Source organism: Mustela putorius, unplaced genomic scaffold (assembly GCF_011764305.1).
Source record: "Mustela putorius furo isolate JIRA1106 unplaced genomic scaffold, ASM1176430v1.1 tig00537227_pilon_pilon_pilon, whole genome shotgun sequence".
Classification (NCBI taxonomy): Eukaryota; Metazoa; Chordata; class Mammalia; order Carnivora; family Mustelidae; genus Mustela; species Mustela putorius.
This window is the reverse complement of record NW_025422368.1, coordinates 17,561,864-17,585,332: the sequence shown is the minus strand read 5'-3', so window position 1 is coordinate 17,585,332 and position 23,469 is coordinate 17,561,864. Positions and strand designations below refer to the sequence as shown.

General features: G+C 36.8%; 1 protein-coding gene across 6 annotated transcripts in view; it reads left to right on the top strand.

Moving 5' to 3' along the window:
• BICD1 (BICD cargo adaptor 1) overlaps window positions 1-23,469 on the top strand; it is a 223,755-nt gene that overhangs the window by 184,017 nt on the left and 16,269 nt on the right. For 2 of the 6 annotated variants that reach the window (XM_004771803.3, XM_004771801.3), the window contains exons 6-7: window positions 1,030-1,181; window positions 4,027-4,234. In XM_004771803.3, the coding sequence (XP_004771860.1) occupies window positions 1,030-1,181; window positions 4,027-4,234 (360 nt within the window). Of the gene's footprint in view, window positions 1-1,029; window positions 1,182-4,026; window positions 4,345-5,326; window positions 7,189-23,469 lie in introns of those variants that run through there. The other 4 variants (XM_004771798.3, XM_045073336.1, XM_004771796.3 and 1 more) reach the window with 3 other exon arrangements.

Here is a 23,469-nt window from a genome sequence, read left to right as displayed (position 1 = left end):
TAAGGAAGTTGAGGCTGTCCATTTCAAGCACAAAAAGAAATGTTAAAAACCAGGATAGTCTTCTTAAGAAATCCCATTAGTAATAGATTTTTTTAAAATTAGTAATGGACTTTTTCATTAGTATTGACTATTTCTACACACTCTGAAAAGCTGTGGTTAACAGTTTGTAAAAATAGTATGCTTCCAGTTGTGTGTGTGTGTATATACATATATATACATATATGTATATATATATATACACACATATATGTATATATTTGCAATGTATATGCATCAAACAGGTAATCCCTAAACATACATTGATTTCATGCATTGATTCAGTCCACATTTTTCTTCTTACTATGTGTCAGCTAGTTCTCAACTTGAAATACTGTTAATTCCAAGATTCAGAAATGCCCAAATTCCAAGTTCAAACAAGTATTTTAATTCATTCAACATTTTGAAATTTCTGCTTTTATGGAGATTGTGAAGAATTAAATTAGACTATAGTTTTTTGTTTTGAAATTATAGGCAAAGATAGGAAGTACTTGGTTCTTTGTTAATTCTTTTCCTTAAATATGTAATGTGGATTTATAGTTTGTCATATACCCATGCTATAAATTGCAATGGCCTGTGTCTTTTAGGCCCACAGAGCACAAATGACACAAGAATATTTGCATTCTATTATATTTCAATTGGACTATGCTTCTTCACTACCTTCTCCTTAATAAAATCCTTCTTGTATAAAGTTTCAGTTCAATTCCCTTTCTGTCTGAAAAATTATACTTTCAAGCATCTGCATCAACTATCTACTGAATTACTATTATTTCCTTAGCTCCTGATACCGACTCTGGTTCACAGCTGGCTTTCAGGCCACTTTAACTATGTTAAAGTATAGATAGATAGATAGATAGATAATAGATAGATAAAATAACCAAGTCAATTTCACTTTCTCTTTCTGAAAGAAAGTAATAGACCCAGCAAGGATAAGTCTGTATGATCGGTTTTCCTGATATGAAAACCATAAGCACTGTGAATTTTCTGCTTCAGACAGCTGAGGTGGCACTAGCTAATCTCAAGAACAAATACGAAAATGAGAAAGCAATGGTGACCGAAACAATGACGAAGCTTAGGAATGAACTGAAGGCTTTGAAAGAAGATGCAGCGACTTTCTCATCCCTGAGAGCAATGTTTGCAACAAGGTAATATTTTCTTCTTCCAAGATTAGGTGCAATAGGTGGTGAAAAGACTTTAAAATCCATATGTATCTCTTGAGTGTTGTTTGGTGTGCCATCCAAGAAAGTAAGGTGTGAAGAAATCACTTGACATTCCCCGAGAAGAAATCTGAGACAAAATGTTTTGCCCTGTTTTCCAGAGCCCTCTACTGGGCACAGTGGATCAAGCAATTTTTTACACAGAAGAATTTTTAAATTAATGCAATAGATATTTTTCCTAGAGCTTATGTGCCAAAAAGATTTAGACCCCTCCCCCAAAAGCCTCCGATAAGGGGGAGGAACATATTTCCTAAAATAGCTAAGTGCTATATTTTTACCACTGAAATTTATTTCTGTGAGTAAAGAACATAAAAGTGCTTATCATTAGTATTGTGTGAGAAAGCTCCACAGCAAATATCAGTATGCATTATATCAGCTAATTACTGAAACTTTAGTACACCGAATTAAATTAGAATTTCTAAAATGTAATTGTATTTATCACTAAAATTTTCACATTGCCCAGCTAATTAATTAGGCAGATATTAGTGACTCCCTCCCCCCACCAGTTTCATTATCACAATTCATTGGTTCTGTACTTTGCTTTTAAACTTGAAGTGATTAAGCATGATAAGACGGTTTCAAATATTGATTCAAATGTTTTGAAATCCTGAAATTTCCTTTTTCCTTTTCTTAATATTTATTTGTTTTGAGAGAGAGAGAGAGACAGAGAGAGAAAGCAAGAGAGCATGTGTGAAGGGAAAGAGCAGAGGGAAAGGAAGAATCTTAAGAAGGCTCCATGCTCAGGGGAGAGCCTAGACTTGGGGCTCAATCATGGCCCTGAGATCATGACCTGAGCCAAAATCAACAGTCCATATTTAACCAGACTGAGCCACCCAGGTGTCCCATTAAAATTATGAGCTTTTCAAAGATTTTGCCATCCTTTTTTTTTTTTTTCTGTCACAGTTCAGTACCAAAACAATACCAGTCACATATCTTATAAGATACAAACAGGGTACAAAATTCACAAAGCATAATTGTGGCTTTATTTGGAGATTCAGTAATTAACTTGTATGTAGCTGATATAAGTGTAAAAAAAAGTCCTGGTTTTTATAGGAGCCCTGGAGTTTGTCTAGCTCCCTTGTATATAGAGAGAAAAGTTTCAAGCTCATACTTTGTGATTGATTCTCTTAGTGATGGCTATGAGAAGGCTGAGTGCCTGTGGATCACAGGGATGCAGGGGACCTGAAGAAACTGACTTCTGGGTCTGAGCCTGGGAGAGTTCAAGGAGTAGGATATATATACACCTCTGGCCACTGTAGAGGGCAAGATAGAGAAGGGGGATGATACTCAGTGCTCCCCTCTTTGATGAATGAAATCAGTCAGCATTACGTGTAGTATATATACGTTCTTTTAAAAAGAAATCAAAACTTTCTAAGGGGACATTTATGTCTAAATCTAGCTTATATAAGCATTATTTCTCCCAAATAGTGCATTTTCACACTGTATTTTTATGTATCATAATTGCATTTCTCTGTAGTATTTTTAAAAATATTGTTTAAGCAATTAAAATAAACCCAAGGTCCTGAAATCTACCTTCTATTTTACTAAGACTTAATCTTTGTTATGGTATCCCTACTGCTTCTTGAGATTTAACTTTAAAAAAAAAAAAAAAAAAAAAGCACCGGCCTGGATCTCAACTTCTTTCACTAGAATCTGTTTTTTCTTTATTTATTTTTTTTAAAGATTTTATTTATTTATCAGAGAGAGAGAGGGAGAGAACAAGCACAGGCAGACAGAATGGCAGGCAGAGGCAGAGGGAGAAACAGGCTCCCCACCGAGCAAGGAGCCCGATGTGGGACTCGATCCCAGGATCGCTGGGATCATGACCTGAGCCGAAGGCAGCTGCTTAACCAACTGAGCCACCCAGGCGTCCCTGTTTTTTCTTTAAAATGCTGCAAGGCTTGTGTTAATTTCAAAGTTTGTATAGCAGATTTTAGATACCTCCATCAAGTCATTAAGTCTCAACTGGTGCATGAAGAATATTTGTTATTTTTCTTAGTGGGGAAGTAAACTCAGAAAAAAAATCTCTGAATAATTATGTGATTAGTTTTTCCTTCCAAATGTTTATGTGCTTACATTTTACTTTTGATGGGGAAAAAGATCGCTGAGCTTTTCTTTCTGTTGTAGCATGAGTATCAAATCTGAATAAAGAGATTCCTGACAGCCTGCTATCTCTGTATCAAACTCCATGCAAATCTTGGTTTTCTTTGACATCTATTGCTTTATCACGGGTTGAGAAAGCTTTGAAAATATTCAAGTTTCTAATTCAGGCAGATTTGCCATATTGAAAGCAGTGCAGCTGCAATCTGTACTCAAAATAAAACCCATAGATACAGATAAAGAAGGAAATGAGCATTTTCTTTATAAACATTATTATTCTTTTGCACGCTACAAGCCTGCTCTATAACAAACTTGTCACATTCCTCCAAAGATTACAATGTTATGCTATAGAAGAAGCTATTGTAACACATCTAAGAAGCAGTGAACATTACCCGAGACTTTACTGCTCATTCTTCTGACCCCCGTGGCAGCCTCCACAGGAACTCTGTCTTTGGGGTTTAAGATGTCCTCTACTAAGAGTGTCTATATGTACTCCATTGTAGAGATGAACCATCAGTTACTGTATCTAGTTTCCTCTGCCATAGCTTACCTCCATTCTGCTCAGGGAAGACCAGTATTCCATATCTAAATTCCAGGAAAATTTGTTACTGTTCTGCGTAAGTTCACCACTTAATTTCACTGAGATTTTCACTGAGATTTGTTTGGGTTCTAGATGTGATGAATATGTCACACAGTTGGATGAGATGCAGAGACAGTTAGCAGCCGCAGAAGATGAGAAGAAGACTCTAAACACTTTGTTACGAATGGCTATCCAGCAAAAACTCGCCCTGACCCAGCGGCTGGAGGACTTAGAGTTTGACCATGAGCAGTCCCGACGCAGCAAAGGCAAACTTGGAAAGAGCAAGATCGGCAGCCCTAAAGTAAGTGGGGAGGCATCAGTCACCGTGCCCACCATAGACACTTACCTCCTGCATAGTCAGGGCCCACAGACACCCAACATTCGGGTCAGCAGTGGCACTCAGAGGAAAAGGTATGCATGCAGCGATCTTCATAGTATGGTGCAGAGGCCAGATTTTTAGTTAACTGCAAAAATTAATGTGCTCTTATTGTGGAGGATGGAGGAAGGGAAGGAGGAGAAAAACTGGGAGTGGGTGTATAAACGGGCCTTGCTAATGTTGGTTTTTCCAAATCAAAACCTTTTGATAATTGTGTTGATTTATTCCTTTCTGTCCTCCCATACCCCACCTCTTGATTAACCATAATATAATTTTCAAGTATCTGTCAACATTTTTGCTGTTCCTTGTATGCGTAATTATGCCTCTCCCTTACCTCCAACCTAAAAATTGCTAGATAAAAGGTGGATATTAAGAATGGAGCTACGTTTTACATGTTTTACGTGACATTTAAAAGTTACTGTACCTCTGGTAATGGTGCTATTTACCAGCTTCTCTTTAATGGGGCAAGAATATGAATCTGTTCTCTTAGAGAAATTTTTGTCTGTATTAGCAAACTGACAACTGACTAAAAGGAGATGTCTCTCCTGAGGTAAAATGGAATGGAATATGTATAGTCTTTTTCTTAAAACCAGGTTTTTGTGCCTTTTCATTTGGTATGTGAATGTTGCTCAAGAACTCATTTGCAAGGTTTTTAGTGGCTTAATTTTGTGACCTTTTTACAGAGTCCTGAATGTTGAGTTACTTACCCTGTATTATCAGTTAATGGTAAAATTTTTATTTTAGGAACTTTCAGTAAAGAATCAAAGAATATCAATATTTTCTATTTGCGATTCAAACTGACTAACTATAATAAATTTCTTTTCCAGTATCCAATACAGTTTCCAAACAGGGTTGTATCCTGTTATGGAAACTAAGCACTTAGCAAAAAATCTTGATTTACATGTTAAAAAAAATTAAATGCCAGTATAAATAATGTTGTCACTGGTGAGGCTTTGAAAGGTAATTAAAGTAAAACTTTTTTGTTTCCTATATGTATTTTCTTGGATCTCCTGCAAGACAATTTTCACCTTCCCTTTGTGATCAGAGCCGTCCCAGGACTTCAGGGGCTACCTACCTACAGAATTTATTAAGAGTTCCCCCTGATCCCACCTCCACAGAATCATTTCTTCTGAAGGGCCCCCCTTCCATGAATGAATTCATCCAAGGGCACCGGCTCAGCAAGGAAAAAAGGTTAACCGTGGCTCCACCAGGTAAACATTTTTTCCTTGGGTGCATGTGATGCAGATGGTTAGCTGAATAGACAACTCTCCCCTTCCTCCCAGCCACTCGTGCGCACCCATCGGAGTCCGACTTTAATGACGGGTGAATTCCTACAGCTAACGTAAAAACACCTTTACAGTTAGCATCCTGTTTCCTCCTCTACTCAGCTAGACAAGCATTCCTTTTAACGGCCAACGATGGAAAATGAGAGTTGGAAGGAATGGGACATGTCAAGGGAACCTAGCATCAGGTGTAATGCAGAGCACAGCCCTGGGTCCTATTTGCAATTCGGTAGCTCATAGGGATTCCATCCTGATCAAATTTTGCCATTTTGTTCTGATAATTTTTAAGGTAATTTCAGTAAAGGGAACCATCTTTATAAAGCCTTTAGGGCTCTTCTCCTTTTGTAGTCACTCAGAATGTCTCCTCTATCACCATAGAGAAAATAGAAGTAAAATCCTCTTCAGATTTTGCTCCTCAGGAACATTTACACCTTAGTATAACATTCTTATAGTTTCCAAGCCCTTATTGATTTGTGCTTACCAATATGCTCACATTTTATGTTTAGCTTCACTGTTTTGCATTTTTCTTTTTCAAAAATTTTTCCTATGAAGAGCTTGTTAAAAATGTGACTGAGTATGGATACCCAGACCGCTGCCCTGTTTTGTCTTCTTGACCCTACTGTATAGCCTTTGGGTTTGCCACCAAATTTTGTTTTTTAATTCACTTTGATTTTATCACCTTACCTCATTTACTTCAATTTTTACCTTAATTCCTTTTTGGAAACCTCAGCCTTTGGATCTCTAATACTTTCCATATCTGATTTGTAAATCAGTCTACTGATTGGACTTAAAAGGTGTGGTGTGGAAATTTGCAGCACATACTCTACATTCTAAGAATGTTTGAGTGAATAAGTAGTGATAATGAGTTCAGAGAGCATAACAGCCAAAATGTACACAAAGAAAGAAAGAAAGAAAAGAAAGGAGAGAAAAGAAAAAAAAAGCAAGAACGCTGCTGGACGTTCTTACTTTCATAACTCATTTCCTTTTATTTCAGACCTCTTCGAAGGTACTTTGGAGTATCTATAAATCACCAAAGTAGTTATGATTCATCAGGACACTTGAATAAAACCCACCAGTTGTTTTAGTGTTCCAACTGACTTTAGTAGCACTACCTACTAGAACTTAGAAAAGAAATCTTGTGATCAATAAATAACCCTATGGTATTTTAATTTAAAAGTGACATATCAGTAAGATTACAAATTAATAAATAATAACTATTTTCATTTTGTATATGATCACTCGATCCTTATTTACATTAATATGTATTTATGTCATTGTCATTACATTGTCAAAACCATTAACATTATATTGTAAACTTTTCTGTGTTTACTGCCTAGTCGATTTTTATTTTTAAAGGTTGTTGTATCATAAATTTTATTTCAAATGTTTTCACTTTAATCAGTACTTCTTCTCTTGTTAACCGCTGGATAGTTTTTCATTATTTGTTATTTTATGCAGTGCTGCTGGAAATAGCCTCATGCAGTCAACTTCTCATTGGTTCAGTTTTTCTTGAGCAACATCATTGGGTTAAAATTACAAACATCTGTGTTTTTTGCTCCATTTTGACATTCCTGACAAAAAGAATATATCCGTATACCAACAGTCTCACAAAACATTTTTCCTGTTTTCATACATTCTGAATCTTTCTAAGACTTCTTGCACACCATTCACAGCTTGCAACTCTTAAGGCTACCTACCATATGTGAATGAAAGCACCATTATGTTGTCTTACATTCTTAGTTTTGAATAACTAGAAAAGCCATTGGCCTTAGAAATTATCATTATATATAAGATTAGATATATAAAGAACATGGCATTCAGAATCATCACGAGGCCAGAAAATCATTTTAATGACAATGTAGCATACTAACAAATTTTACATTTTTAACCATTTATTTGAAGTTACAATAATGACAGGGGGAGGAAGTAAAGCTGTTATTATAGCCTAAGGAGTTTTTAGTTATATACTGTGGGTCCAACCGGATTTGTTCTTAATAAATTTTTAATCAACTGAGCAACAGCTTCTAAAAAGTTTTGGTTAAATCAATTGCTATAGGAAGTGACTAATTAGCTACATCAAAAAATTGTAGCTTCTAAAAATATTTGTATTATTAAACAGTGTATATTATTTTTTGTAGACTGAACTCCAGAGGATAAGACATATTAAATATTATTTATGGTGCTTTTACTGTATAAAATGTGTTCAATAAGCTGAGAAGGGGATATGCCAAATAGATGCAGTCCTATGTTCTCTGTAAGAAATATTTTAAACCCATGAGAAGCAACAGATTTTTAAATAAATAAATAGATTTTTATTCATGAATTTAATATAAGTTACTGATAATTATAGAATCTGTTAGCTAGTAACAATATCCATTCATCATTTTTTAAAAGGATAATTCCCCGTTAATTTATTAGAATGTTTTTGGGTAAGTTTTCTGAAAGGTATTTTTAATATATCTTTGTAGGTGGTTATTATTATTCTAATTGGGTTTTCTATTGAGAACCGTTGAAGTAATTAAATTAATTGAATCATTGCAGTAGAAATACAAAGAGTTTAAATTTTTTGAATGCTTTCTTGAGGAATTATGACAGATTTAAATTTCACTTAAAAATTTAAGCACGGGGCATCTGGGTACTCAGTGGGTTTAGCCTCTGCCTTCAGCTCAGGTCATGATCCCAGCTGGGGTCCTGGGATCAAGGCCCACATCGGCTCTCTGCTCAGCCGGGAGCCTGCTTCCCCCCTCTCTCTCTCTGCCTGCCTCTCTGCCTACTTGTGATCTCTCTCCCTCTGTCAAATAAATAAATAAAATCTTTAAAAAAAATTTTAAGCACAAAGCATAAAATATTATCTACCATTTATAAGGGATATTTTCAAATAGATTGTTTTTCTATGAGATGGTCAGCAGAAAACCCCATCTTCTTCAAGCCACAATTTCTCAATTTCTGAAGAATCAACTCTGGGATGGGGCATTGATTTTCAAAATTAAAAGGTTGTTTTGTACTAATTGATTTGCAACATTAATACAACCTTGTGGAGGAAAATTCTGGCTTTTGCCTTTGACTCTGGCTGTTTCTGCTGCCTCACCCCCCGCCAAATTCCAGAATTTCTGTTTATTGACTTTCTTGTTGCTGACTTAGTCCTTATCTTAGCATACAAACTCCAGTGTTCTCCCCCATATTGCTCCCAGCCTTGATGAATCTGAGTCAAAAAGGACCCTGCTGTCACCAGTGAGGCAGTCAAGCAGCAGGTGGTACATCTTCACAAAATCACTTTGTTTCATAGTATTTATCATACAAATAGCTGTGGAATATTACTTATATAATAATAATAATAAAATCTTACCAATTCATCAATAATTAAACTCAACCTACCAGAATATGTGAAAGAGGATCCATGTAATTTATAGGCAGGAGAGTTATTTCTATAGTAAAGACTTGATTATATGATCTGCACAGTTAAATGAAGTTCCCGAACCCAACTGCACTGAGAGTATGTGTGTCTGTGTGGAGGCTTCCCAACTCCAACAAGCAATTCTCAGACACCAGCAGGGTGTGCTGCAATTCAACTGAGTTCTGACACTGTCTACAGCGAAATAACATTAGATTTCGCCTGTTAGGGCTCAGTTCCACAAGACTGCCCCTCCCCCTTTTCAGACACCAGTTGGAAGCCCAAGTTATTACTGTACTTCTGACCAACTGGCTATGGATTAGAGGTTCCGGTGACAATGCCCCCCCACCCCTTGCCCCCGGCTTGAGAGACCAGTCACAAGTTTATGTTGTTACCTGTATTTCTAACCAACTGACTGTAAATCAGAGTTCCCATGATCCCCTCCTCAACTTCAGTCAGTTTGCTAGAGCAGCTCACAGAAATCAGAGAAACATGTTACCTACCAGATTACTAATTTATTATAAAAGGATATAACTCAGAGATAGCCAGATGGAAGAGATATGTAAGGCAAGGTATAATGAAGGAACTTGGAGTTCCATGTTCTCTCCCAGAGCACACCACTCTCCCCGGATCTCCAGGCATTCACCAATTCAGTCCTTTTGGGGTTTTGTGGAGGCATCATTACATAGGCATTATTGATTAAATCACTGGCCTTTGGTGATTGATTCAACCTCCAGCCTCTCTCCCCTTCGCAGAGGTTAGGTAGTAGGACTAAATGTTCCAACCCTCTAGTCACATGGATTGTTTTCTTGATTCTCCTGGCAATCAGCCCCCATTCTTAGGTGGAATGTCACTTTATTAAAATAACTGGGGACACCTTTGTCACTCTCAACACTTAGGAAATTCCAAGGGTTTTGAGGGCTATGAGCCAGGAAATGTGAATGAAAACCAAACAAATCTTTCTTCTAAATCACAATATTGCAACAGGATAAACAAGAAATCTCAAACTTAAAAAGCAAGTTTGAACTCTTCTTGAAGTTACAGCCTAAGCAATTTGCTCTTCACACTCTTTTTTCCATGTAGGAGTTTTCCCTTTTAGATGTTTTGCTTTCCCCCATCATTTCAATTCCCACTGCCCCTCCCTACTACTCCCTTTCCTTCTCTTTCTCTGACACCGTTACTGAACTAGTGTGAGAGAATGGTATTGTTTTGAAATCTGAAAATTTGTATGATATTTTAAATTTTGTCAGTGTTTAAAGTAGCTCACAGAAATGTGTTAACCTTAGATATGTAATCACCCTTTTAAATGTGTAGTCAACAGACACAAGCATGTTCATGAGTGAAAATTGCCTTTACATTTCACTATTCAAACAACATTTGTCTGTTTTTTATATTGTAGTTGATGTTCTTAAGCGTGTACCAAACCCACATTTCTTTCTTTAACTCATTTGCTCATTCACTCATTCATCAAATTTTAACAGAATGTATTGAGCTACCACTATGTGTCAGGCACTTTTTTTGGCTTTTAATATAATATGTTATTTAAGTGAAATATCATCCCTGTGCTTGCAATAAGTAGTGGTGTTAATAGATGTTCCCAAAATAAAAGAGGAGTTGGGGTGGTTAGGAGCATTCGCCCAAAAGAAGAGAGAGCTCTGGTGATGAAAGTTGACTAAACCTTAATGGCGGACAGTAGGAATGCAGGTGTGGGTAATGTGAAGAGCCTTCTGGGAAAGGGCAGCTTTTGCAAAGGCCAGGAGCTTCGGGACTAGAAATTGAAGGGGGACTTGGGAGTGTTGGGAAGTGACACTGGAAAGACAGACCAGGACCTGGAAACAGACAGCCGGGTTCATAGGTTGGACTTTACTTCATGGGCATAGTTGACTCTTTAAAGAATAAGTCCAGGTTTTCATTATATTAAATTGCCCTGACAGCAAGGTGGAGAATGGATTAGATGTGGCTAACACCTACGATAAAGAAATAGGTATGAAGACTCATGAAATGTGCAGATGAGAGATGGTGGAGACTCAAAATCAAAACAGGGAGGAGTGTGAATGTTGACATGTGTCTGAATGGAGAGAAGTCCAACCATACCTGAGAGCCAGTGTGTCCTGTGTACACACCACCTCCTCTAACTGCCTGTCTGCTTCATCCTCCCACATTTTGTATGTAGAAGGAGCTCAGTGAATGCTATTTGAACTGACTTCCTGAACTAACAGATAGCCTCAGTGGTGGTTTTTTTCCCCGCTAAGGTATATTTTTTTCTCTAGAGGCTTCTTCTCCATTTTTGTGAGCTCCCCTTCCCCAAATCACTATGCTTTTTTCTGCCCCTGCAGGATTCAGTCCTTGAAATAGCCATCTTTTAGGCCTATATTTTCTCTTAACATAGCTTCTGTAGAGTTCTTCTCTGCAGAGGAAGGCTTGGGCATTTTCTGATGCTAGAGCATGTTGCCTTTAGTTTGGTATCTGACAGAAGTTAAATCGAAAATATTAATTCAGAAAATCACCAACCACATGCTGAAATATACATGTTTCTATCTAGCCCCAATGTAATATACAATTAGAAGTGGGTTCAAATGTCCAAATTTTAGTGTATCATGTATGCTGCAGGAGTGTTTTTCTTTTTCTGGGGGTACTCATGATTCATTTTATAGTGGAAATGTGCAATACCTTCATATTTCTATTCAGTATTTTTTTCAAGGAAATCGTTTACTATAGGATGATCTTGAGTTGGAATGTACAATATTAAAAATGACATGAGATGAGAGGTCTTAATTAGATTCCATCTGTCTCTGTGATGACAGATACCCAAGTGAAAAATACCCAGAAACCTGAAAAATGTATTTCATTTTTTCCCAATAGTTCCAGATTTGCTTTGTATAGATAAATACCTGATATTCTCTAACTTAGCTAAATGTTTTTATTTTCATCCAGATAACTAGTTTCATATAAAGATATTTTAGAATTTTAAGATTTCTTCCCCTGTTATTTTCTCTTACAAATTCTTTAACCTATATGTATCATATACACCAATTTTACTACTGTGTACATAAGTTATAAAGACTTTTCTGATCTCTTATATTCACCAGGTAGAATTACCTACCTCCTCCTCTTTGCCTAACTACAGATGGAGTGTCTTAAATCACATTCCCCTATGAATCTGTAAGCTTTTGAGCAGGAACCTTGCTCCTTGATCTTTTAATCTTCAGGTCCTGCACTGTACCTGGCACATAGTAGGCCCTCAGTTGGGTGGATAATTGGTAATTAGCCCAAATTTTCTACAGTATCTCAAAAGATATGGCTTTACTGTGGTTTACCACCTATACATGTAGATTTTCTAATAGTTATTTCAGATGTGATTTAATGTAGGTGATATAATAAATTCTCCATAAGAATTGAATTTGGGAACTTCCCAAGTCAGTTATTCACTTCTCTTATCATTCAGTTTAGGCAGTGTGTATGTCTGTGTGTATGTGTGTAATATTATATATATATTATATATACAATACATATGTATATACATATGTATATGTGTATATGTAATATATTACTGAAGTTTCTTTAGTTGGTTGTTTTTATATATGGGTGCCTAAAAATCAAGACAATTATAAGAAAATATCCATGTAATATGCAGTAAAAGATTACATATAAATATGGCTTTCCTCGTTTTTTACTTTTTTTTATCTGTTTTTAAAATAGTTTTAAAGTATTTTCAATAGATAATGATGGTTCAAAGTTCAAAGGGTTTAAAGATTGTAAAATAGAAAGTAGCTCTCTCCCAGCCTACTGCTTGTGTCCTTCCAGGAACATTCTCTATATGTATAGGTGAATATATAAAAATGTGTACATAGATAATCACAACTGCTGATTATATATGTATTAAAATTGGCACAACCAGAAACATTGTTCTGCATGCTATTATTTTCACTTAATATATCTTGGCTTTCTTTATATCAGTTTCATCTTTCTGTTTATTTTTAACCGGATGTTATAGAGGACAAGGAAGATACTTGAACCCTTTATGAAAGCTTGAACGTTTTCAAGTGTAGAATAGAAATATTTCTTGCCAAACAATAAAATGGCCACCAAAAGAATGTTTCACTTTCTAGACCAGAGCTATTCAATAGAAAGATAATGTGAACCAGATATGTAATTTAAATCTAGTAGCCATATGAGAAAAAGTAGAAAGAAACACATGAACTTAATTTTAGTAATATTTTACTTAATACAATGTACCCATAATATTATCATTGCAATATGCAATCAATAGAAGCAACTATTGAGATATTTTATGTTCTGTTCTTCTTAGTCTTTGAAATTCAGCATACATTTTGCATGTAGAATGCATCTCAATTTGAACTAGCCGTATTTCAAGGGCTCAATAGCCAGGTGTGGCTAGTAGCTACTCTATTGGACAGTATAGTTCTAGGCCTTCTTACTCACCGGTGGCTTTACTAGATATAATTTCTGCACAGAAACCTGAAATTTTACACACAACATCTAATTTTAAATAAGAGTTAAGATGGCACACATTTAGCTTTTCTTTGGAAATGAAATCCTGGGCCATATGTTTTTGGTTGCAGTTTGATTCTCCCTTGTTTATCTCCAATTGGTGGCAATGCTCTTTAAGTAGGTACATAGTAAATGTTTGTTTACGCTTCTTTATACATCTTTCTGATTTGTTACTAGGTCTCTTTGTCAGTATTATAATTAATTCCTATTGTTTAGGTACACCCTAAGAAACCATGTGTCTTAAATATTCTTAAGATAATAACACAACTTAATTTAAAAAAAATCAGTGTAGGCAAGCTTATAAAAAGTCTGTTTTTATTTGTTTTAAGTAAGGAGTATTTTGAAAATATTTATAATGCATCCTGGCCATTTTAAATGGCAGAATTTAATGACACCATAAGGGGATGAAAAACACAAAGGGGACACCATAAGGGGACCAAAAACCACCACTTTCCAGGTGGGTCTCATGTATTTCCTTTTGTCCAGGATAACAGAGATGATAAAGATAATACCAAGTAAATAATTTCATGGTACAAACTGATGCCACTCAGTAAATAATGCAGTGATTAAGGAACATCTGATGACTACAGCTCTGTCAGCATTTTTACTTATTTTTTATTTTTGTTTTTGATTCCTACTCCTTCCTCTGTCGGGTTTACTAACCAGAACTTAAATTTTCTTAAAAGATTCCATATTCAAACCCTGAGCATTGTAAGCCAAATAAGTGATGATGGAAGGATTACTGAAGGGATCCAACGTTGCAGCCGGAATGTCCATATTATATTAGATAATATTTTTCAATCCATGTTGACGATTTTAGTGTAACTATGTAGTTTGAAAGTCTTTTGAGTTTTATTAATATTAATCCCATGGAAATTGAAATTTTCTTATTAAATTCTTCAAGGAAAAAACTAAAATCTTCCCCTAATATATCCATTAAGTGAAAAAAAATACAGGATTTGTGTGTGTGTGTATATATATATGTATTACCTATTCAGGGCAACAGTGGTCAGGGCATACTTGTGTCCACCAGAGTCCAAACATATGGTGTGTAGAGACAGAGGCCTCCAGAAGGTGGCTGAGTCTGGAGTGGCCACAGCGGGGGGCAGGGCGGGGGTGCACGGCACAGATGGGCTGAGACATACAGAAGACTCAGGACATTCCAGCCAATAACTGCCTTCCTCTCCTGATTCTGCCCAAATGACACTTTCTGGCTCACTACAAATATCAATAGGGAAATAGAAAACATGAAAGAGACACACCTCTAGGATTGGTTTTAATCATAGCTCTGCTTCAGACTCACTGAAGTGATCAGTCTCTGCCCCCTAATGACAAACTAGTCCAAATACCAAAATAAGAAATCGCTCATGTTCTCTCCCTGCTTTCTACCTATGTATGCTCCCCAGGGGATATCAAGTCAGAGAACAGCCTTTATTCTGCCCACGTGCTGTTAATTACAATACCTATAGCACCTAACCCTTAGGATCTTTGTTGTCCTTTGTGGGTATCCAGTGCTACAACTGTCTACCATTGGCATCACTTTGCCTTCGTATCCCAAAGCCCCTATGCAAAAAAGAGTTTCAGGTCTCAGTTCTGGTAGGTAGCTGGTACCTCTCCCTTACTGTATTCCGGGAGAAGGTGACCACCAGCATCTTCTCTGCTATGCTCACACTATTTAATCCAGTCTGCTGGCTCTAGTCTGTTGTATTCTACTGTTTGCCTTCACTATAACTACCTAACAACCTTTAAACCTTTATTTAAAAAATAGCAACAAACCCTTTGGTCATAAGCATTTCCCAGAAGTTATATCAAAACTTCAGCTTTCAAAGAGACATTTTCTATTTACAAAGAACACTAAGAAAAATGTGATAAGAAAAGGCCACATTGGTACCCAGCAAAGTCAATCTTGAGGTTAACAACTGTAAACTCTCCTTTACATTTATAACAATATATGGACAGTTACAATGGAAAGATACTGATGGAGCTTCTCCCAACTCTGAAGCTCTCTGATTCCAATAATATAAATTATTCCCTTCTTAACTGGTACTGGACTTACTGTACACAACCCATGTTTCCAAATAGACTTGTAAGGAAAAATATTAAAGTATCTCAGCACCAGTAGTATCGTTTGCATCAAGAAAAAGCTTAACAGAACAAGCTTTTTTTTTTTTTTTGGACATTTTAAAGTGTCTGTGTGTTAGCACTGACTGTACAAGGCAGAAAGGAACAGTGTTCCAGAGTTCATGCCAAGTTCTCGCAGTATTCTCACACTTGGATTTCCTTCTCACAACTGATGGGATTCAATTTCTAAAAGCATACCTAGATTGGTGTACATGATACAGAGGCCACCAATTTAATTCAAGAATGTTTCTCTGGTGCTGAACAACATGGCAGCCGACCAGACTCTTCTGAGGCCTTAACAAACAGTTGGGGAATGGGCCTTTCTATGTGCTAGCCCTGGCTTCAGTGGCTCTCCTGACCTCTGAACAAGTTTGTCAAGGTCAGAAGGAGCAGCCTGAGTTCTGCTGTGAGTGTGGCACCCACGATGGGTGGTTGTAATGCTCATGGAAAGGCTACCCTTGCTGCTTGTTCCTTGGTTTTAAGTGATGTAGTGAAATGTAGTGCTTGCACCTGTGCTACTTAATGTGACTTAGTCTTTAAACGTGTGCAACTAATGAAGCCGAAAAGATTCATAGTGCACTGTATTCATGGCATAACAACGGAATATCCGGCCACCCGGGTTTTCTTTTTGCGCAACTTGTGTCCCTTCCTCTCCACACTCGTCTCTTTAGTCGTCTCTTGATGCTTGTTTGGTTTCTTAGGCTGTTTCACCAGTGTATTGTGCCTGAAATTATGAGAGGAAAAAGGAAAAACCGCAACTCAAAACAGCTGCTTTATTCCTTTCTATTGTTTACTTTTTAAAAAAGTAAAGTCATAAAGATGTCATATTACTCTTAATTTTACTGTCTACTGTCACCTGTCAGCCAAAAACGAACAGTAATTGGTATGTTTCCCTCATCACAAATCTAAAGCTTTTAGGAACTGTACATGTAAAAGCCAATTTTGTTTCAGTTTTACTCATTACTGGACTCTGGGGATTCTTTCTTTCTTTCTTTCTTGTGTATGTGTGTGTGTGTACGTTTGTATAGGTTATGTCACTTCTCTGTGGCCAGACCATAAATCAGGTCTTCTTCTAAGGGGCTGCTTTTGAAGCTGGCCTCTCATGTAACCGAATTAGTGCCTGAAGGTTCTCCAGAAATGGACTAGATTAGATTGTTACTCTTAAAAGAGTTAAAAGAAACAACTCTAATATTTGCATTGATAGATTTATATGAAAATATGTATGTTTATTTTGCAGGACACTGATTTAGAGCAGTACTGTTATCTTAGCTAAACCTACTTCTAGTGGCTGTAAAATCATTGCTTTTTTTAGTTGATGGGGAAAAACTTTCCTCATATTAAGGACTTTTTGCTGCTCTGATGCTGTTCATCTGGATTGTTTTTTGCTCTAAGCTGAGCCTTGCCTCCCAATTCTGCATTGCACATAAGAGTGTCTTACAACAAACAGAATCAGTCTGTGATCAGTTTAAGATCATGTGATCTGAAATATGAAATTTAGAGTAGAGGAGGGGGTACACTCAAGGCTCTGGCACAGACATCCCAATGAGGATGCTGCGAAGTGCACCTTGTGTGCCTATGTCTGGCTGTCCAGGCAATCCCAGCTTCACCTCTATTCGTATGTCCTTAAAAAAACAAGTGTAGGATAGTCACTTACTCTGAGTAGGTATTTATGGAATAGCCATTATGTAATAACAATAGAATCAGTTAAATATAAATTTTTTTCTCTTTTTATGCTCTACTTGACATCAAAAGCAAAAAGAGGTAAGTTGGCTACAAACCTGTAGGTGAACCTTATTTTCTTTAATAGAATTATTCCTGAGTAGCTTTGCTTCAGATAAGTTTCTATAAATCACATACTTTCACATTAGGAAGCTTGCCTTTGTAAATTCTTATTCTTTTCTTTGAAAAATGAATAAGCGCCTTCTGTAAACTTGGATTTTAAAAATATTTAATATTGACATATATTGCTTTTCCTTTAACTGAGTTATACTTATGGTTTAATTTGCTTGTGAGGACATAGTGCATTTTATAATACTTGGTTTAGTTTGGGGGTTTCTGGAATGCTTCCCCCCCAAAAATATGGATTACATAAGTATTTCTTCTTTTCTAAGAGAAGTAAAAAAAAAAAAAAGCCAAGAAACCACTGACATTGCTGAAAACCTATAATTTTCAGATCCATCACTTTACAGAAGAGGATGCCCTGAACCTCTCAGAATATTTTCTAGTGCTGTTTTTTTTTTTAATGATGAAAAAATATTAAATAAGAAAATCAAACACATTTCACTGAGTGGTGTCTCATATATTTTCTTTGGGGGATATATATTTTTTACAGTGGATCCTTTTAGTGGGTTTTTGGTTGTAGTTTGTTTAACTTAACTTCTGTTTTGTGTCTTTCTGATGATGAATTAATTCTGACATTTCCAAGGTATAGCTGGTCTTCATCTGTTGCGTGCTATTATTGACTTTGCTGAATGAGAACAGACCATCCTACCACCTTGAGTTACCTCTGTGCCAGCTGACACTGTTCTTGAGAAGGTCATTTCGAAAAGGTGTTTAATTGGTGTAAAAATCTGGCAGCAAAATGTACTTTTACCTCTTGGAGCCACTGTCTTTTATCACCCTCCCCTTCCCCCAAAATTTATCTTCTGTCTTCCTGTGGTAGGCAGTTGATTACACACACGCTCATGGTTTCATTGTATCTTGTTTGGGAACAGAAAGTTGACTATACTGCAGGGTATTTGTATATTTCTCTTGCAAGCTTTGAAATAAAAAACAGATTGTGAATATTGCTTTTTTTATCAGCTAGTCAGATGTTAGCCATCAGGACAGCAAATGGAAAGCTGGGTGAAAGTTTTTGTCTAATCTATAATGACAGAAAGGTCTAAAAATGCTCCCTCCTCTTCTTCACAAGTCATACTCTGATTCTACATCACTGAAGACCACTTTAATGCTTGTCACCAAAATGTGATAAACTATATGCAGTTGTCATACACATGAAGGCAGAGCCAGATGTTTTTTAAGATTTGTTATCAGGTCGTATTTTTACATTGTCTATGTTGAATTTTTTTTCCTATGTATTTAAACAATTCTGTCTTTACTGTTCGTTGGAAACTTTTGATGAATAATGATTGTTTCTGACTGTCAAGGGTATAAACCTATAATGGAATTTGCTGTGTTAAACACTGATGGAAAGTTAAGGCAGAAGCGTTTGGTGACATGAATTAGTAGATTACACTCCTGAGTAGTTGGAAATAAGGTTATTGTCTTATCTGTGGATGCTTTCAGAGAAACTAATGTATTAACAGGATATGTCATATGTTTGGCAAAAAGGGATGAGATAGCCAACTCTATGTGTTTGATTATAAAATGCTAAAAGTTGTTCACAGCTCTCCATTTTTATTAGTGTCAATGTACCATTAAGTTCATCATTAGATTTTTCCTGATTACTGTTTATATTTATGTCAATGTTTTTATCTCATGCTCTCCTTATTATTTTTCTTTATAAAATGTTTCTACTTTAAATATTTCTTATTTTTTTCCTAAATTCTCTACTATGTATGTATGATTTTTGTTTGGTTGGTTTTTTCAGTTTATGTGTATAGACATCCATAGGAGTACTTCAGTGTTCAAACTGTTACTATTAGGAGAATGTATTTTGATGCTTCTTACCATTAACTTTTCTGTTAATTCACTAACACACTATTAATCATTTTGTAGATTTAGTGAGGAATAATTCAGTATTAATGTTATTTGGCACAGTTTAAATAATGGCAACTAAAATTATTTTAAATAATTATTATAAATTATTATAAAGAAGAATAATTAATCTCCCCCAAATTATTAAAATGACTTTGAAACTTTTATCAGAAAGGTGTTGTGTTAGGAATGCCTAATTTTAAATTCTCCCTTCTTCAAATGGATCCGTCAGACAATGCATTAATAAAGTACTAATAGAGAAGCAAATCCAAGGGTGCTTTAGGGAAGGTGAAATCAATATATTAGTAATACATGCTAATGCACGCATCCCCAAGCAAACTATGGTGGGAAAACAAAGAATTATAAGGTAGGGTCCACCCTGCTCTGAACCACATAGAGTGATGAAGGAGACGAGATACACTGCAAGGACAGCAGTGGTCAGAACTGTACGCAGAAATGCTGGAAAAGATGCTGTAAGTGCTAAAGCAGTTTAGGAGAAGCAGACACTTCCTCCTGGGTGGTTGGGAACAAAGATGAAACTTGTTAGTTCTGAATAGAACAAGAGAAGAGCATTTCAGATGAATGAACGAAAGATGCAAAAAGAAGAAGAAGAAGAAAGATCATTGTCAAAATGATTTCACCCTATGGTCTATCTTGGCTTTTTAAATTTCATTGTTGTCAATGGCATTTACTTCATTTCTTGAGGCTGAAAACCTCAAGGTCACCTTGACTCCTCCCCTTGGTCCCTCATGTGTAATTAATGACCTCTTCCTGTCAGCAGACCCTGGGCTACATGCTTTCACAGGCATTCTCTCACCTGGTCTGCAAAGTGGTATTTAACGTCCTCACTTAACAGAAAAACTGAGACTCAGAACCATTAAGTCCCCTTTTTTGGTTTCCTTCAGTTATTGTTTGGTAGAGCAGGGATCTCAACACCAAAGTGTCTCTGATGGACACTAAATCTCATGCTGAAATGGAGGAAAGTTGAGGAACACAGGGGAGAGAGAATGGGAATGAAGAGGAGGATGAGGAGACCACAGAGAATTGCTACGTCATTGGCAGATGGAAGAAAATCGTTGTGGTACACCCATTGTCCATGCTCAAGAACTGTTGTGTAAAGCCCTCACTTAAGACCTGGGTGTATGCGTAAGTATGTCAGTAGCTAATGATGGGGAGCACCTTTGTGTTATTATCCAGAATTCCTGAGTTTGGGAGGCTTTTCTTTAATAATTATGCAATTTCCTATCTCTACTTCGGAGCATAGTGCCTAGAAATGTGTATTTTCTTCTTTTTATTTATTTATTTATTTATTGAGAGAGAGAGAGAGAGAGTTACCAAGAGAGAGCCCAAGTGGGGAGAGAAGAGGGAGGCAGACTTCCCGCTGAGCGGGGAGCCCAACATGGGGCTCCCATCAGGATCCTGAGATTATGACCTGAGCCGAAGGCAGTCACTTAATGTATTGAGCCACCCAGGTGTCCCTAGAATTGTGTATTTTCTATCAATGACTCAAATATCATATTCTATCATCAGTTTAGTCTTCCCCAATAAGACAGATTTATTTGTCCCAACTGTTAGAATGCTTAGAATTTAAAAAAATATGAGAGAACTTTGGCTATTCTCAGTTTACCTAGACTAGAGTGAACGGTAAGAGAAGGTGTGACAATTGCTTCCACTTTGGAGCAAGTACGAGGGCTCCATATTAGTTTGCAAGGACTGCCAGGGCAAAAGACCACAAACTGAGGGGCTTGAACAATCTACATGTATTTATTCATGGTTCTGGAAGCTAAAAGTCCAAGATCAAGGTTAGGCAGGTTTGGCCTCTACCCCTGGTGGGTAGATAGCCACCCTCTCCCTGAGTCCCCACATGGCCTGTGTGAGGCCATCTCTGGTGTCTTTTGTTCTAAATCTCCCAGTCCTGTCTGCTCAGAGACTAGCAATCAGGCTGGATAAGGCCCACCTAACACAGCATCATTTTCACTTAATTACCTCTTTAAAGATCCCATCGTCAAATGTAGTTGCATTCTGAGGTAGTAGTAGAGTTTCCAACATATGTATTTGGGGTGACAAAATTTAATCCATTATGGGCTCCATGGGGCATTCCACTGGGCTCATGTTCTCATCTTCCGCTCGCTCCAGAGCCCCTGAGAAAATCACTTAACCTTTCCGATCCTCAGTGTCCTGACCTCTCAAAGGAGGATTATGGCAGCCAAACTCTGTTGTTTTGTGAGTGCCAGAAAGCTTTTGTTCACTATAAAAAAAATCATACAGAAGGTGACCAAGCACACTCCTGAACCTCCCTAGGCCTCAGTTTGTCATTTCTAAAATAAAAATAAAAACCATCTCTTTAAGTTTATTTAGGGATTAAAGAGCTGTTGCATGTAAAGTGTTTAGCCTAATGTCTGCATAGATACAGCCCTTAATGAGTACTCTCTGTTACCATTGTTTCTCATCCTTTCCTCTTCTGCCTTCCTGCTGCCTGCTCTCCCTTTTCTGTCATTGCCAATATCCCAATTAGTGAGTAGTCGGGAAGAGATGACCAAGTGTGCAGAAAGGAGAAAGAGAGATATCCTATCTCTCTTAAGGACACAAAAGATGTCTCTATGCTTTGATCATTAACTAGGTAGTTATTTTTGGACAATTCATAACTATTTCTGTCGACCTTCTGTTTAATAACTTTCATCATGAAACATTCTTGCTTTTCTACTATTAATCATCTGTTCTCATTGAAAGGTCCTTAATGAATATCGAACATTTACTCTAACTAGGTAGGATATTTATTTGGTTCAAAGTGATACCTATTTGGAAATAACAGCAATGTCATTGTTTTACAGCAGCAGTTGTTTAAGTGGTTAAATTTAATTACTGAGCCTATCTTTCTTTAACAGTCTTGGAAACAGTACAAGTTAACAGAGATACTAACTGTCTCACCATGAGCCATGTTTGCTGTTTGTATCGTGAATTTTTATTTTTCTCAACAATTTTTTAAGTATATGAGTTGCCATTTTTAAATGAGAAGAGGAAAAAAAGGAAAATACACATGGCTTTCCTCCTTACTTTTCTTGTCGAAGGAAAGATGCTAAAAAATCATGGCTTTGTGAAAGGTGGAGGAAAAGGTACCCAGGGAGAAACAGGATATGCAAGTGAGAAGGTAGATTGCTATGTGGGTCAGAGGAAGAAATGTGGAAACAGAGTTTTTATACAATGGAAAAGAAAGATGTTACTCTAACCTACAGACCAACAACCTTGAGGCTGATCCTAGGCAAACTTCTGGAAGTGAATGGGTTCATACACTCCATGTAGAATAGGGATTACTAACTGCCAGCATGAGTTCATCAAGAAAGACTTATGCTAGACTCATTTTCATTCTTTATCTCATAAGATCAGGGAAAGTGGTAACATAATATACCTGAATTTTGGCAAACAACTAACCAGGTATTTTATAAAATATCTTTTAGACAAAGAGAGAAAATTCTAGGTGGTGATATAATTTTGGGGGTCCATAACTGATTGAGTGAGGGCCCAAATTCATAGATGGATATTTATGAAATATGGTCTCTACTTAGCCTGACCCCGTTATTAGTTACTACTCTTCGATAAAGATGAAGATATTAGGGTCATGATTACCACATTTTCTGATTTAAGGGAGAAATGAGGGAGAGGAAGTTGATATGCTAAATTATAGAATAGGATCTAAAAGATGCATCAGGGAGGAAAAGGTGAGACCTACTAGAGATAAACATCAAGTAAAAAGTATGTGGGGGTGCCTGGTGGGCTCAGTCAGAGGAGAATGTGACTCTTGTCTCAGGGTCGTGAGTCCAAGCCCCACATTCGGTGTAGAGATTACTTAAATAAATAAAACTTTAAAAAAAGAAAGTGTGTAAAATATTGCATTGGGATTCCAGACACCCCGATACAGGGTGGAGGAAGCATGACTTGATAGCACCATCTGTAGCCAAAGTAAGCTCATATGAAACAAGTCAGCTGCCAAAAACAATTGCCATGCAGGCTTCTGCTCTTTTAATAGAGTGAGGGTATCTCAAATGAGGCAAGCCTGCCACTTGACTCCACCAATCACATCTAATCACACATGATTTCCTTTCAGAACGCCTCGTTTTTAGAAGACAGTTGCACACCCTGGAACATAGTCAAAGAGCGAG